The sequence below is a fragment of the Petaurus breviceps genome, unplaced genomic scaffold, assembly GCF_028583685.1.
Source record: "Petaurus breviceps papuanus isolate PSGF00001 unplaced genomic scaffold, PetGlider_PUasm1.0 100, whole genome shotgun sequence".
NCBI classification, from domain to species: Eukaryota; Metazoa; Chordata; class Mammalia; order Diprotodontia; family Petauridae; genus Petaurus; species Petaurus breviceps.
Window position 1 is genome coordinate 6298796 of NW_027185573.1, and position 18037 is coordinate 6316832.

General features: G+C 42.5%; 1 protein-coding gene across 2 annotated transcripts in view; it reads right to left on the bottom strand.

The window, feature by feature from the left end:
- Positions 1-18037, bottom strand: part of LOC138168073 (RIMS-binding protein 2-like) — a 490664-nt gene that overhangs the window by 103958 nt on the left and 368669 nt on the right. For both annotated transcript variants that reach the window (XM_069097401.1, XM_069097946.1), the window contains exon 8: positions 7916-7966. In XM_069097401.1, the coding sequence (XP_068953502.1) occupies positions 7916-7966 (51 nt within the window). The remainder of the gene's footprint in view (positions 1-7915; positions 7967-18037) is intronic.

Here is an 18037-nt window from a genome sequence, read left to right on the forward strand (position 1 = left end):
TCTTTCTTTCTTTCTTTCTTTCTTTCTTTCTTTCTTTCTTTCTTTCTTTCTTTCTTTCTCTATTCCTTCCTCCTCTCTCTCTGTCTCTCTGTCTGTCTCTGTCTGCCTGTCTCTCTCCCTCCCCCTCCTCCCTCTCTCCCTCTCCCTCTCCCTCTCCCTCTCTGTCAATAAGTTAGGTGGCATAGTGAACAGAGAACTGGCCTCAAAGCCAAGACATCTTGGCTCAAGATCCACCTCAGATCCACACTGACTGTGTGACCTTAGCCAAGTTATTTAATTTTTAATTTAATTTTTATATGCCTGAGGTAAACCTTTAAAACTATAAATTGTCGGGGTACAGGGAGAGAATTTGGAAACCCAAATTTTAAAAAATGAATGTTAAAATTATTTACATATAATTGAGAAAAATAAAATATTATTCTTTTTAAAATGAAACTATAAATTGCAGAATAGTTATAAGTCTACACTGGCAGCGGGATTTTTCTCACTTTCCTACACTGATAAATTACAGGTCTGGGAAAAAAAACCCTTAACTTATATGTATATACAACAAAGATTCTTAACCTAGAGGCCTATGAACTTAAATGGAAAGAAAGTGGCACTTTAATTTTTACTAACTTCGAGCTGAAAGGTTGCATTTCCTTAAAAACATTATTCTGAGAAGCCCTCCATAGGTCACTAGACCCCCGGGGGAGTCCATCACAGAAAAGGAGACCCCCTGATGAACAGCTGTTAAAAAGAGCACTGACTCCCCAGTGAGAGAGATTGGGTGGAAATGTTCGCTCCAATGCTGAGGAGATGTGTGGCCCTGGGAACGTCAGCTAATTGCATTCATATGTGATAACAGAACCAATAACACTTATCAAGCACCTTAGTCTGGAAGGTACAAAGGACAAGGTCCAATCATCTTATTTTATAGATGAAGAACTAGGATCCCATGAAGTGATCTGTCCAATGTCATGCAGATCGTGGCTTCTCAGACTCCAAATCAATCACTTTTTCAACTGTATCCTGTTTCTCTGATGTTAGAGCTCCTTGAGTCTGGGATCTGTATTTTACACATGAGGAAACAGATCCATAAAGGCCAAGTGACTTAGTCAAAGTAATGTAGGCAAGTCATACAGCTAGTCCTCTGATTCCATATCCAGTGTTTTCTCAACTGGGACCAGTTGGCTTAAGCCTAGACTTGGGGAAGGAAAGAGTACTCTACACATTAATTAGAGGTCTCTCAGGCCCACTGAGGTCCAATGTGAGATGCCTGATGTCCTAAGGAGATCAGATGGAGGTGGGTTCTGTCATTGCAACCTTGCTAAACAGCAGCAGAAAAGAGCCCATGACTGAAAACTCCTTGTGGGCAGGGACGACTGCATGCTTGTCCGCACCCCGATCACCCTGCACAGTGCCTGGCACTTATCAATTGCTTATTGATTGATGGCATCCTAAGTGCCAGACTCAACTCTGAACACCAGTTCTGCTGATCAACCTAACCCTGAGCTCCCAAACTCCAAGAAAGCACCTTTCTCTGCTCCAGGAAAAAGAATCCACTGGAGATGGAATGACTTCACCACCTCTACTGATGGTCTCTCTGATGGGGAAAGAAAAAAAAGAACTACAACTTCCCATTGATCCTTAACCTGGTCCCTGGAAATCAAAATTTTCAGGCCATATGGACATCCCAGTTGGCCTTCACCTTCACTATCCTCTGACCCCTTGAGCAGATTAGGATTTGGGAAGGAAAATCATGTTTCCTTTCACTGCTTTTTTTAGCACAGTGCTGAAGTCCCTCCTCCATGGGATGCCCACATCCTAGAAATAAAGCTAGGTTGACCACCCCTGACTTTTATCACCCTTCCCCATTAAACAACCTTCCATCCAGATCCTTACCTCCTGATCTTATCTTTTCCAGGACTAGGCAAGAATCATTCCCAAGACACTGAAGAACTTTCATGGGCCTACTAAATTAATAATAATAGCTAACATTTACATAGTACTTTAAGGTTTGCAAAGCACATTACATATTTGGAACAAATCCTTATTTCTTCCAACTCCTTCATCCCAGTAGCCTGACCATTGACATTTGAATAAACAGAGAGCTGAGAATCATTTCTATGCAGATAACCTCCAAAATAAATGTATTTAGCCAATTTGTCTCTACTGTGATTTGGTTCCATGTCACCAAACTGCCTGTTAGACATTTCAGTTAGTATATCCCAAAGGCATCTCAGATTGAACTTGTCCAAAGACAGTTCACGGTCTTTCTTGCACTCTTTTCTCCTAAGCTTCCTTATGTCCATTGAGGGGACCACCATTCTTCCAGTACTACAGATTTGACAGTTATCCCCCTGATAGAATGTAAGCTCTTTTGAAATGTAGGGATTGTTTTCTTCCTTCCTTCCTTCCTTCCTTCCTTTCATTCCTTCCTTCCTTCCTTCCTTCCTTCCTTCCTTCCTTCCTTCCTTCCTTCCTTCCTTCCTTTCCTCCCTTCCTTCTATTATACTGATTGAAACACAAGAGATATTTATTGAAAGCTTGTTGGTTGAAAAATTGAGTGATAGAATGTAAACTCCTTAAAGGCAGGTTTATTTTTGTCCCTGCATCCTTAGGACAAGAGATTCTCTTTGGGATACTATTTCTTTTTTGTTGTTGTTTGTTTTTGCATCCCTAGTCCTGGCACAAGGGAGGTACTTAATTAATGCTTACTGATTAATTGATCCCAAGATCTTTCCTCTCCCTCAATCTCCATATCCAATCAGTTGCCAAGTCTTGCCAATTCTACCTCCACCATCTCTGTCACATCCAGCCCCTTCCCTCCTCTCCCAAAGCCTGGTTCAGGCCCTCATCACTTGTCACCTGGATTACTGGAATTGATTCTTAGTTAATCTGCCTGGCTCCAGCCTTTCCCATCTCCACTTTATCCTATACACAGCTATGCAACTGAAAGCATAGATATGACCAAGTGACTCCCATACTGAAGAAAAAAAATCCATAGTCCTATTACCTCTCAAAAAAATAACCTTCACCCTGTCATGTAAAATCATCCATAGTTGGGTTCCCACTACCTTTCCATCTTATTCCTTATTTTAAACCCTAGGTCATAAATGAGTCTAGGGTTTCATTCCTGAGCCCTATTTTCCCTGCTTTACTGATCTAAACCAGGGCTTCTTAACCTTTTTTTGCATCACGGGCTATTCTGGCAGTCTGAGAAAGCCAGTGAATCATGCTGGTTGCCCAGATTCCTAATAGAGAGAAATGCTAATTTTCACTTAGCAGTAAGCGAAAACAAAGATGTAATTTTTTCCCATCCATGTTCATAAATCCCCTGGGATCTATCATCAAATACTATGGGGGAATCTACGGATCCCAGGTTAAGAACCGCTGCCTGAACTTACTCCCTCAGACCTCATCATTCCTAGTGTTTCAACAAACCCTTCTGCATATGGATAAGTCTAAAACCTGCATCTCGAGTTGTGTCTTTCTCCCAAGCTCTAGTCCTACATTTCCAATTGCCTGTTGTTCAATTTTATTTTATAAGACTTCCCTTCAAACACTCTCTTTTCCAGTCAACCCAGTCTCCTGGCTATTCCCAAGCTGTATACAGCATCCCATTTTCTACTTCTGGAGCCTTTGCACAGGCTGTGCCCCATGCCTAGAATGCTGTCCCTTCCCACCTCCACCCCGCAGAATCCCTAGTTTCCTTCAAAGCACAACTTAGTTACCGCCTCCAGGACGTCTTTCTTGATCTCTCTGGCTCTTGGTTGCTTTCTCCTTCTTAAAATTATTTCATATATATATTATCTGTGTACATGTATCTTTACCCCACACTGCCTTCCACCACCACCCCACTCTGCCTCCAGGCCCAATTCCAGCAAGGAAAATTTTTTGGTTTGTCTTGGTGTACTCAGGGCCCAGCACATAAAAGGACAGGATAGGGACTAGACTTATAAACTGTGTTGGTACAGGGAACTCCAGGTGAGGAAACTCTCTCTACTAAAACATGTCTGCACCTTCTATGCAATGTATAATCTTAGCCCCGATGAGTTAAGTAAATTTTCCAAGGTCAGAGAGCCAGAATATTACCACCACTACTTCTACTGGTACTACTACTATAAGTACTATTACCACTACCACCACCAACACTACTACTGCTACCATCAGTACTACTACTACCACTACTACTACTACTACTACTACTACTGCCACAACCAGCACCACCAATACTACTACTGCTACCATCACTACTACTACCACCATCACTACTACTATCATCACCACCATCACTAATACTACTACATTACTACTGCTACTACTATCACTACCATTACTACTATTGATAAAACAGTAATGACTAGCATTTGTGTAGCATTTTAAAGTTTACAAATTAATATCTAATTTTATCATGTGTCAGAGATGAAAGCTAAACCCAGATCTTTCAAGTCTGACTGTCTTTCTGCACATAGTAAACATTTAATCAATTTTATCAAAGAGAATAGTTTTAAGTATTTTTTTATTTAAAAAATCCAATGATTTGCTTTATCAAAGGCTATCAGGTGCTACATAGCCAGAATCAAGAATGATTGTCTATCAAGGAATGATCAAGAACAACTTAGCTTTCTATGCCTTCATAGATCACCAAACTGAAATTCAAAATATTTTTAGTCCAAGACACTGTTGAATATGATCTAATTCTTTGCTGCCCCCACATTATTCACTGACTTTGGGTCACCACTATAGACATAAACAATCACTGTTGCAATGGAAATGTACAGAAGTGGGAGGCCCTAGGGAATTCTAGATAACAGAGGGGTTCTATCCCAGACTCTTTATGGACCTCTTCCATTTCAAAACTTGCCCTGGTTGTCAATTTTCAGGCTTCTGGAAACTCAAATATCTCTTCTGGGAAGAGGGAAGTAATGGACTGTTCTAGGTTGTTGGCAAAGTTGGGGTCCTCTTGCAGCCTGAAATTTGACTCTTGATGGGTTGAAAACATTGTCACTGGAGTGAATGAGTCTTGTTTCCCCTATGCCTCAGAGTTCAAGGAGATAGGCAGATGCTTCTAAAATAAAACACTCTGGGAGCACGCTTAGGAGGCAGCAGAAACAAAAACCGTTTAGATGAATTCAGGTGGACTCAGATTCAATTCTCAGATCCTGACTCTTGGCCCACTCTTTAGCTGTGTGACAAAGAGAATCAGTGGGGATGTAAAGAACCCCTTAGCTCTGGACAGAGGGGAAGATACTCAACTTTTCTCTTCCTGGGTCATTTGAGAGGGCATTTCCAAAGCCTGAAAGTTACAACTTGGACACCAGAGTCAAACCATGTTTACTGGGCCCGCTCAGGGAGTAATGCTGATAATATTTGGTTATCTAGGACTCATTATTCATAGAACCATAGATCTTGAGCTTAAAAGGATCTACCTTAGAGGTCATGTAGTTCAACATCTTTATTTTATAGATGAGGAAACAGAGGCTCAAAAGTTTAGTTAGTAAAAGAGCCAAGATTTGGCAGAAGTAAGATCTTGTTTCTAAATTTAGTTATTCCCTCTGCCCCACAGCTGCCTCCCATATTCATGCAGGAGTTAGGATCCCATGTCCATCGGGAGCCAGGTAGTTATGGCACCCTAGCAACCTACTATTTGGGTAAGCACATTGACTTGTGAAGAAGGCCTTCTGAGCAGACCCAGGTCATAGTAGCTCTATGGCGGCTTCCATGCAAGGGGAGGCAGTCAGGGCAAGCACACACCAGGCTTAAGGACAAATTACGCTCCAAAATACCTGCATGCTGTCCAAGGTGGTCTGGAGCAAAGCAAAATCCCAACAAGACACAGTAACAGAGAGATTGAGATAAGGAAATGAAAAAAACAAAACAAAACAATTTTCAACACATCTGGATTCTTCCCTCACCCCCCACCTTCCCTGTCTCCCATTTAAAAAAAAAAAAACAAAATAAAGACAGTGACCACATATAAAAGCATGCACCAGGCCAGCCACATTGGAAGACACTAACAAAAAAAAATGAAACCCTGGCACTGTGCTTCAAACTCAGCAAGCAGATTTAAACCAATACAAAATTTCAAACACACAGGCCTCAGCCCAGCTGGGAAAAGCAACAGTGAGTTTCCATCTCTAAGATTATTGCAGATGGAGGCTGCCGGATACAAGGCAGGGGGGTGGGGCAGCATTCAGGCAAGAGGAGCCCAGTAATTTTTCAGGGAGATAAATGGCCATTTGGAGGGTTCCTTATTTCCCTGGGTGTTGCTCCCGCCCCTAGTTCCCCTTATAATTCATCATGGGCTTCCTACTAGGGATTCATTATCTAATAAGTGCTTAAAAATCAATTTTAATATGTAGGAGAGGACTGATGAAATCTGTTCCTGGGGGAGGAATAGACTTGGTAAGCCAACCTAAGAGATGTGTTTTCATTAATGGCTTCAGTGTTCCTGGGGGCTGAAGGAAGGGTCCCTCTGGGAAATAGCAGCTGGACAAAGGGCCTAGAGATTGGAGAAAGGGAGGACAAGTACCCCTTGGCCTTTCTTAATGGAATTAGGCCGCAGGGGAGTGTGGGTTTATGATAAAGATCACTGAATTCTGGGAGTCTAGATCTTTGATGAATTTATGTATGATGGCAGACATTAAGGGTATGACCTTTGTCTTAAGCAGGTAGGAATCCCTGTGCTCATTATGGTCCATCCATTATGGATGAAGGAGCAGAGGGGAGGGAGGTGGATGCTGCAGGTGTCATGTTTCATTCCATTCCTGGGCCTTGGAAACCAATATGTCCTCAAAGGAGAGAATATAACTCAAAGAAAGAGCTTGAGCATTTGGAGAGAAAACTCACTAGAAAGTTCTCCAAATGGTGGAGATGCATGAATTATCACAAAAACAATACCCCTAACAATATCCATGGAGCCGTGTTTAGGAAGTTCTGAGCACGGTTCAGTCTATTTAGTTGGCTTTGGGTAGAGACTTGGGTGGGTACTTAGTAAATAGAGAATCACAGAATTTTAGAGTTGGACTTGGGTGGCCATCTAGCTCAACCCATATCTCCCAAAGAATGCCAACTGAAACACACCCACGAATGATCATCCATTCCAAGAATTTGGTTATCCTATTATCATGACATGCCACCCTCTCCCACCCCTGTCCTTGTTTGGCAACCTTATTTTTCAGGTGGAGAGCCATAGTGGACAGAGAGCCAGTCTTGGATTCAGGATTCAATACTTGCTTCTAACACCTGTTAACTGTGTGACCCTGGACAAGTCACTTAAACTCTCAGTGCCCACAAAGTACTTTCCAAGACTTTAAGTTTTAGAGGAGGTGGCAATCTGTACTGGTAGAGGGACTTTCCTCACCTGTGAAAACTCTCCACCAATAAAATCACAGGTCCAGTTAGAAAAAAAAAATATATATATATATATATTTGTGGGTGAGAAAAGATTGTTTTTCTTTCTACTGACTATATACCATGCAGCCTTTATGTTATAAAAGAGCTCAGAAATGATCTCTTAGAATTTCTTGATTGGTCTTCTTGGATTGGGCTGCTCCTGGTTAACATAAAGACATGGTAATTCTAGCCTGGGGTTCACTTTTTAAATTCATAGCTGTCCTCTTGTTCCAACTTGATGACAGCCTCGTCAAGAATGAGCTGACATGTCTCTGTACAGAGTTTTGGTGGCATTTAAAAAGTGATCCCTTCATTGAGGACATCTCCAGGGCCAAGTAGAGACAATGAGTTTTTGCCCTCTCTCCCTAGATGAAATCAAAAGGAATTGGTGAATGTCTTGCCATCCCCTACCCCCAGGGGTGAGAAAGGGGCTATATGGTATATATGGCATTGGAAACCAAGACCTTGAAAGAGCCCCATCTATGCACTCTTGAGTGACTAAGGAGAGAAGAAAAACAGGCTTACATTCACTCACCTCTAGCAGCTGCACTGCTCCTTCATGTTCTTTCTTGGCTTCAACCTGAGCCTTTTTGTGAGGAAAAGAAGAAGGAGGAAAAGCAGGTTAATTAATCAATACCATAGGATCCAAGATCACAAACTGAAAGGGACATCGACTTCATTTGCCTTTTATACAGATGAGATAGCCCAGAGAGGTTGAGTGATTTGTCTAGGGTCAAGTAGATAGGAAAGGTCATGGGCAGAATTTGAACCTAACTCTTTTGTCTCCACACCTAGTACTTTGTTCTAGATACCTCTCTGGAAGTAGTTTATTTGAAATAATAATTCTTTACAATGTTGTTGTTTGTTATTCAGTCATGTCCGACTTTCCATGACCCCATTTGGGGTTTTCTTGGCAAAGATGCTGGAGTGGTTTGTCATTTCTTTGTTCTGCTCATTTGACAGATGAGGAAACTGAGGTAAACAGGGTGAAGTGAGTTGCCCGGGGTCATGTAGCTAGTAAGGATCTGAGTCCAGATTTGAACTCAGGTCTTCCTGACTCCAGGTCTGGTGCTCCATACACTATGACGCCACCTAGCCACCTCAGTCTTTGATATTAGGGGTGCTTAACTTCCATTCTCTATCTGCAGCTTTGCCTGATTTCAACTGCATGGAACAAGATGCCCGCATGCTAGATCCTGCCTCTGGTTCCCCCAACTCCAACTTGCTTTCTATCTTCCTTTTATATGCTGTTTTCCCCCATTAAATTATAAGCTCCTTGAGGGCAGGGACTGTCTTTTTCTTATTTGTATTCCCATTGCTTAACACAGTGACTGGCACATAGCATGGACCCAATAAATATTTAATGAATTGAACCTGGGGCCTATGAACTTGGGTTTTAAAAAACATTTTGATAGTTATTTTAATATAGTTTCCTCTGAATTTTTATATTTTATTGTGTTATATTTCGTGGATTTTAAAAAACATTTTTCTGAGAAGAGGTCTATCTTTTTACTGGATTCCCCCAAGGCTCCATTACATAAGAAGGCCAAAAGCCCCCACTCTACATTAATGTCTGACACAGTCCCGATAACCCTATCAGTAGTTGGTGCAAGTATTATCATGCCCATTTGAGAGATGGGGAAATAAAAGTAAAGAGAGCCTCATCTAGGGTCAGACAGTTAAGAGGGCGAGAGCTAAGGTCAGCAGCTCTACCCAAAAGCTGCCTCTGGAGTTAGTGAAAGGACTCCCCTTTCCTGGAGACTTTAAGCAAAGGCTGGATGACCTCTTGTTAGGTATGATGCCAAAGGGAGCTATGTTCAGGGATGGGTTGGCCTCTGACCTCTCTTCCAGTTCAGATTCTGGGACTCTTTTTTTTGCAAATGAGAAAATGGCAGCTCCTATAGTTAAACAGAAAACATGGACTTGAAAACAGGCCTGCTGACTCTAATACTCATTCCATGGTACCAGGCTGTCTCCTGACTTTATTTCCATCTTCCTTAGGTTCCTTCTGAATCACAGGACCTACTTGAATGTCATTATTTCATCCCAAGACTGATGGACAGTGTTTTTGTTCTGATTTTGTGGCTCTTGGGGGGAATAGGAGAGAGGCCCAGAGAAGTTAGGTGACTTGCCCAAGGTCACCCAGGAATCAAATGGCAAAGCTGGGATTTGAAACCTAGTTCTGTGACCCAAAGGTTCATCACTCTTTTCACTGTCTTGTATAGCTTTTAAATACTTTCTGACTTCTTAGAAAAGCCACAAATCAACTCTGCTCCCCAACAACCCACAACCCTTTTAAATTTCTGCAGTGAAGCAGAGCCCCATTCCAGAGTTCTGATGCAGGCCACTGTGGGTTGGGTCTAGGAGCATGTTACCAAGTGCTCACCAGCCAGAGGGTAGCTGGGCCTGAAGCTCAGCAGCTTTCCTCCAAACCAGCATGTCTTTGGTGAAGGCCTTTACCTTGTTTCTTAATGAATGGTGCCTAGAATAGAGCAGGTGCTTAATAAATGTTGATTGATCGAGTGATGCTTTCTATCTGTGTGACCTTGGTTTAGTCCCTTCACTTTCCTGGGCCTCAGTTTCCTCATTTTACAGATGAAATTGTTGGAGTACATGGCTTCTGAGATTTCTTCCATCTCTGTCTCTGTCTCCTCTCTCTTTTCTCTGTCTCTCCTCTCTCTCTCTCTCTCTCTCTCTTTTCTCTGTCTCTTCTCTCTCTCCTCTCTCTCTCTCTTTCTCTCTCTCTCTCTTTTCTCTGTCTCTTCTCTCTCTCCTCTCTCTCACTGTCTCTCTCTCCTCTCTCTTTTCTCTCTGTCTCTTCTCTCTCCCTCTCTCTCTTCTCCCCCCTCTCTCTCTTTCCCTCTCTTCTCTCTCTCTGTCTCTCTCCTCTCTCTCTTTCTGTCTCTGTCTCTCTCTGTCTCTGTCTCTCTCTCTCTCTCAAATCCTCTGATCTTCCCAGCTAAAATGGCTTCCTCTCTCTTTTCTCTGTCTCTCTCCTCTCTTTGTCTCTGTCTCTCTCCCTCTCTTCTCTCTCTGTCTCTTTCCTCTCTCTCTTCTCTGTCTCTGTCTCTCTCTGTCTCTGTCTCTCTCTCTCTCTCAAATCCTCTGATCTTCCCAGCTAAAATGGCTTGCTCCATGTGATCACAATCCATGTAACATTTTGGGCAGGTAAAGAGTAGCATTCTGCCTGTTTTGCAGGTTGAAAAACTGAAAAGTCTTATCTTTTTCTCTGGCTAATAACTGCCCTTTCCATTTATTCTGACCATATGGTCTGAGAATATCTTAATAAGAAGCCTTGTGTATCTGCTTCCAAGGAAGACTCAAGACGTCCCTCCTCAGAGAGGATTATCTGGGAACACCATGGAGCACTTGTCCCTTGGAAGTCTTTACTGTTTAGAAAGAATTCATGAGCAAGATTGATTTTTACATAGAGGATGCTGAGTCTTTGAATTAGTTATGGATATAGCCAAGAAACTTAACAAATGAAAAGATGAGTTTGCATTTCAATGGTTTTCCATTTCAACTTGCAACACTGAATGAAGAGAATACCTGCAGGTCAGAGCTGCCAACCCACACCTAAACAAGACTTCTCTTTCCAGTATCTTTAACAAGTGGTCATCCAGCCTTGGCTCAGAGACTTCCAGGAAGGAGGAGCCCATCATTGTCCTACGTGTGGATGGTTCTCATTGTTGGGTAGTACTCCAGTCTGCCTCTAAGCACTTTTTGCTCTGGGTTCAGGAATAAGTCCATCCCAGAATTCATGAGTTGCAGAAGACTACAGCACACCTACCTTTTATCATACCTAACAAGCTTCTGCTCAAAGATCTTCAAATGAGGAGGGGTGGGGAACACTTTAACTCAAGCCAGTCCATTCCCCTTGGCACTGCTCCCATTTATAGGAAGTTTGTCCTGACCTTAGACCCAAATTTGCCCCTAACAGCTTTTACCATTGCTTCTGGAACAATTGGGACCAAACTGAATAATTCTCAGATGATCTTTAAGAGATGATAGAATTTTAAGGGGCCTAAGACTTTGGATTTTGGAAAGCACACCATTCTTACTAGTGAGAAGAAGAAGAAGAAGAAGAAGAAGGAGAAGAAGAAGGAGGAGGAGGAGGAGGAGGAGAAATGTCTAATATTTAAATGTTTACTGTGTTCTTGGCACTGTGCAGAATGCTTTGAAATTATCATATCACTGATTCTAACCTTAGGAGGTATTTTGTATTTTACAGTTGATGATACTGAGGCAAACAGAGGTGAAGGGACTGGCCGAGGTCACATAGCTAGTAAATGTCTGAATCTGGCTTTAAACTCAGTTCTCCCCAATTCTAGGACCAGTGCTCTGTGCACCATGGTGCCTCCCAGTGGCCCCCTCTCTCTGAGATTATCATCCATTTATGTTTATCTTGTATAGATGTCTTTTTCTTTTTTTGGGAGGCCAGGTGCTTCCCAAATTAGAGGGTAAGTTCCTTGAGGGGGAGCTCCAATTTTTTACTTTCTATCTCTCTACAATACTCTGCAGAGTGCCTGGTGCACAGTAAGTGCTAAATTAAGCCCTATAATTATTCTTGTTAGCTATTAATCAATGCTTGTTAAGAGACTGAAAGGGTTAGGGCTGTTCAGACTGGGTGTGGATGGGTATTCCTATGCACTATCTGCAGTAATAGAATGAATGACTTTCCCACAAACTTCCTCCTCTACCTCTTCATCCCCACCCATGCTAAGAAAACTCTAAGGATCATAGGATGTGGAGCCAGAAGGGAGCTCTGAAGTTTTCCAGTCTAATCGCCCATATTTTACAAATGGAGAAACTGAGGCCCAGGAAAATTAAATTGTTTGTAGGATAATAGGACCATAGATTTAGGGCCAGGAGGCATTTCAGAAGCTATCCAGTTCAACAATCCTCACTTTATAGATAGAGAAATTCAAGCCCAGGAAAGTCAAATGACTTAATACAGGATCAAAGACCTGGGGTTGGAAGGACCTCAGAGTCTATATGGTCCAATCCTCTCATTTGACAGAGGAGAAAACTGAAACCCAGAGAGAAATAACTTGTTCAGGGTCACACGGCTAGAAACATGGAGAGGATTCAAACTCGGCTCCTTCCCTTTCAAACCCAAAGCTGGCTACACTCTAAATGGAATCTTTCAAGCAGCTTTTGCCCTCCAGGTCCTCAGTGTCCTTTTTTTAAACTAAGCTATGATCCTCTCCAAACTGAACACAATCATCCTGAAGCCATCAACCAGGATAGAGGAACTATCAAATCCCTAGCCTTGAATTAGGGCAGCTAGTTGGCACAGTGGACAGAGTGCCAGGCATGGAGTTAGGAAGACCTGAGCTCAAATCCAGCCTCAGACACTTAACTGTGTGACCCTGGACAACTCACTTCACCCTGTTTGCCTCAGTTTCCTCATCTGTAAAGTGAGCAGGAGAAGGAAACGGCAAACTGCTCTAGAATCTTTGCCAAAAAAAACAAAACCCCAAATGGGATCATCAAGATTTGGACGTGACTGGAACAACCGACCAACAATAATGACAGCCTTGAATTTGATGCTTCTCTTCACGAAGTAAAGAATCTTCTCTCCATGGCACATCACATGGGTGGGCAACTCAGTAACCTCACGGTTCCCCCACTTACTTCATTCTACACCTATCTGCAGTGAGTTTATTGGCAACAGGGGCTCCTAGGAGAACACAGGAAATTAATTACTTAGCTCTTTAAATCAACTTAATATTTGTTCCCAAAGACATCAATTTCTCAAAATGGCAACAAGAAAAAAAATTAGAGAACATATAGAACAGATAAAAATAATGGCTCCAATGATTCAGTGGACACAAAAATAATTGGCAATTGGCAAGATTGAAGGAATTTTTTTTAGGAAATTTTTTAAAAAACAACAACCCCACCACAGTAATAGGCAGTTAAAACTCAGACAAGTTGGCAATAACAACACTGTTTCTAAGTTGGGAGCTCATCTTAGCAGCTATCTCCTAACAGGGGTATTTTGGGGCGGGGGAGCAAGGAGGGCTCAAAGGAGATTATTAGAACTTCACGGTTAAAAGCACAAGCAGTAAACTAAGGCAGGAGCCCAGAAAGGAGGCACCATGGTCCAGGGGTAGCAATTGCTGAATACAGAGAGAAGACCTCCCAACTATGTCACTCAGCACTTGTGTAATTTTTGAGCAAAGGCATTAATTTCTCAGGACCTCAGTTTATCCATCTGTTAAATGGGGATGTTGGACTAGCTGACCTCTGAGGTTGCATTTAGCTCTAATTCCATGATGCTATGACCTTTGGGTGAGACCTTTCTCTGGATCATCTGTAAAATGAGAGAGTATAGTGGTATAGTAGGAAGAATGCTGGCTTTGAAGTCAGAGAGATCTGAATTTGAATCTGACTCTTATTAGCTGCGTGACTTTGCACAAGTCAGCTGTCAACTCTGGGCTTCAGTTTCCTCATCTGTCCAATGAGGGGGTGAACTGTTCTATTGCTAAGCTAATGCTCCTCAATAGCTCTGGTAAAGCTTATCTCCAGAGGCAAGCCCAGCCTCCTGGGTTCTGGCTACTGAGGCATGTGGTGAGACTTCAGGCAAGACTTCCTAGAGGTGGTGATCGGCTCAGAGAGAACATACAGTCCTTTCTTAGTGGCTCATAGATCAAGGGCTAGATGCAACCTTAGAGGTAATGTTGGAGAAGCTTCTCATTTTGCAGATGAGGAAACTGAGTCCCACAGAGGGGAAGTCAAGTCAATGAGCAGCCATTAAACACTTACTATATACCAGGAGGGTAGTTAGAGGGCCAGGTTTCGAGTCAGGAAGACGTGAGTTCAAATCCAGCCTCAGACTCATGTATTAGCTGTGTGACCCTGGTCAAGTCACTTAGCCCTGTTTGCTTCAGTTTTCTCCTCTGTAAAGTGAGCTGGAGAAGGAAATGGTAAACCACTCCAGAATCTCTGCCAACAAAGCCCCAAATGGGGTCATAAAGGGTTGGTCATGACTGAGACATATGAACAACATCATAATACACCAGATACAGTACTAAATGTTGGTAAAAGAAAGTGTAGCGAGTCAGGAAGCCAGCCTGGAGAGGGAGGAAGACAGTTGTCCCAGAGGTCCTCCTTAAAATGGAGCTTCTGTGAGGAATGAGACATTCAGAGAGGGAGGCAGCAGTGGCAGAGGGTACTTCCAACGTGAGAGGTTCAGGGGTTGTGATTTTCTGGGGTGAAAAATGTTTCTGAGGCATGTGTGGAAGTGACTTGTTCAGGGTCATACTGACAGTAAAGTGGTAGAGGCAGTGACCGACCGAGTGGACAGAGCACCAGCCCCGGAGTCAGGAAGACGAGTTCAAATTTGGCTCCAGACTCTCTCTTACTAGCTGTGTGACCCTGGGCCAGTCACTTAACATCTGCTTGCCTTGGCTTCCTCATCTGTAAAGTGGGGATTATAGCAGCACCTACATTTTGGGGTTGTTGTATCACATGAAACAATATTTGTAGTAAGTAGGCATTACAGAAATAGAATTGGGAGAGATTGTTAGTATTTTTCCATTGCAGTATGCTTTCTCCTTGAGAGACCTGAGTGCCCTAGTCCATGTATGGAGGTTTGAGGGGATGTCATTAATTCTGCTACTGCAAAAAACATGGTGGTATGCCTATTTCTGCCAGGCCTAGATAGTCCTAATCTCTTCCCAAAGCCTCAGCATCCCTTAGAATCTCTTAGAAATCGTTTGATTCATACCCTCACTTAACAGATGGGTAGACTGAGGCTTGGCTGAAGTGATGACCTCTGGGTCATAGAGATTCTAAACAACATTCTGCCAGACTGGAATGCCTTCTGACTCTAGCTCCAGGGATCTTCACATCAGTGAAATGATAAGTGATTACTAATACATGCCAGGCAGTGTGAATACAAAACCAAAAATGAAATAGTTGCTGCCCTCATAGAGCTTTAATTCTATCATCACACCACTTTTTTTATCTTTTTTGAGACAATCAGGGTCAAGTGACTTGCCCAGGGTCACAGTTAATAAGTGTCTGAGGCCAAATTTGAATTAAGGTTCTCCTAACTCTAGGGCTGGTGCACTAACCACTGAACCATCTAGCTGACCCTCACACCATACTGCTTTCTAAATATCTCAGATAGGAAAGTGTCTCACTCAAATAAACCTAGTTCCATCGTGATGGAAAGGATATATGGTAGGGGACTATCATATTAACCACATACAATCAAAACAAATAATGTGCCTTTAGGTTGTTGGAATTTAGATCCAGGGTAGCCAGGAAGGTCTCTAAAAGTCTTCCAACCTTTTGTGTTTGCAGTCTGTCCTGTGAAAAATAATTATTCTTGGCAGATCCTGCCTTACCCATAGGTCCACCGTGCCTCCCAAAGGCACAGAAAGTAATTACAATCAAGGGTCCCAAGAGAAGAGCTTGAAGTCCCTCTGAAACATTCATTATAGATTTTTAAGTTGGGTTTTATGCAATTTAGTAGCAGCATTTTAAAAAACGAGGGAAATCATTTCACAAGTATGAGAGATTAAAAATAATGGCCAAATCAATCTGGCCCTCTAATGAATTGGAAATGAGCAAAAAGTCATTTTATGGTAAAAGCTCGATCATTACAAATGTCGTGCATGATGAAAAAAAAAGGTGGAGGACACTAGGCATGGAAGAGATAGGAGTCTGCTGTCGAGAAGACAGAGTGCACACAGTCCATTGATAGCTATCAGCCTTTGCCAGGAGAAAGTTCCTGTCTTCACGTTTTGTAACTTTCTGAATAAACTCTTAATCAATTGGAAATCTTTCTTGTGGATGTGTTTCCATATATTGCTCACGTAAATGAGAATGCGGGGAGAGACAGGATGGCAGAGTGGATAGAAGGCTGGATTTGGAGTCAGAAAGATCCAAGCTGAAATACTGCCTTAGACATTAATTGGGTCAGGCAGGTCACTTTACCTGTTTCCTCATTTGTAAAATGGAGATGATAAGAGTGCCTTTACCACACTGTAGTAAGAATCAAATAGGTAATATGCAAAATGCTTTGCAAACCTTAAAATGTTATATAAATTGGGTCAGCGAGGTGGCACAGTGAATAGAGCATTGGCCCTGGAGTCAGGAGGACCTGAGCTCAAATCCTATCTCAGACATTTAACACAAAAACTAGCTGTGTGACCTTGGGCAATTCACTTAACCCCAATTACCCTCCCCAAAAAAGCAAAAAAAAAAAAAAAGCTACATAAAAGTTAGGTCAACATTGCCAAAAGAGAACTCATTAACTTTCTCTCTAAACTGCTACCCTGCCCCTTCCCCCAACACCATCCTCCCTCAGGCTCACAAACTAGGGTCATCCTGGACTCCTCACTCTCACTGCCCCCTCCCTATATCCAAGCCATTGCCAAGGCCTATCGATTTTACCTTTGTGACATTTCTTGAATACTCCCCCTTCTCTTCTGGGACACTACCACCCATCTAGAGTAGACCCTCATCGCCTCACACCTGGACTATTTTGGGGTCTGCCTGCTTCAAGTCTCTCCACATCCAATCCAACCTCCATTAAGCTACTAACATGACTTTCCTAAAGTTTCCAATCATGTCACCCCCTACTCAAGAAACTCCCTTGGCTCTCTATTGCTTCCAGGATCAAATACAAAATGCTCTCTTTGGCATTCAAAGTCCTTCATAACCTAGTCTTCTCCTACCTTTCTCGGCTTCTTATTACCTTATTCCTCTTTGATACAGTGACTCTGGCCTCCTGGCTGTTCCAGGAATCAAACACTCTTATTTCCATTCCGAGCATTTTCTCAGGGTCTTTCCTATTCCTGGAATGCTCTGCCTTCTCAACTCCACCTACTGACTTCCTTTAAGTCCCAACTACAATCCCACCTTCTATAGGAAGCCTTTCCCAACTCCTCTTAATTTGAGTGTCTTCCCTCCCTTAAGGATTTCCTATTTATCCTGTAGAGAGCTTGCTTTGTATATATTTGGTTTCCCCAATTAGACTGTAAGCTCCTTGAGGGCAGGCACTGTTTTTACTTCTTTGTATCTTCAGCGCTGTACCTGGCACACATAGGCATTTGAGAAACCTTTACTGACCAGAGAAGACAAAGTAACTTGCCCAAGGTCACACAGCTAATGATTGGCAGAGCTAGGACTTGAATCTGGGTCTTGAACCACAAGGTCACAAATCTGGAGATCAAAGGAACCTCAAAGGTCAATGATGACTTTTCCCTCATTTTACAAAGGTGGATACTGAGGCTAAAAGGTAAAGTGACTGAGGCTTCTAGGTGGCACAGTAGATAAAGCTTGGAATCTGGAAGACCTGAATTAAAATCCTGACTCAGACCCTTACTAGATGCATGGCCCTAGAAAAGTCACTTAACCTCTCAGCCTCAGTTTCTTAATCTGTAAAGTGAGTGTGTTGGACCCCCTTTCCAGATCTAAATCTATGTTCCTATGATTAGCCCACTGTCACACGGTCAGTCATTAAGTAGAAATTTGAACCTTCTAGCTTACTCCAAATGTTATGGACTTTCCACAGTATTGTGATGCTGCCCTTTTGACTCTGAAGTCTAAACTTTATCTGTGATCACATCACAAGTTCACCCCAGACCCAGTTCTTTCTTTCTTTCTTTCTTTCTTTCTTTCTTTCTTTCTTTCTTTC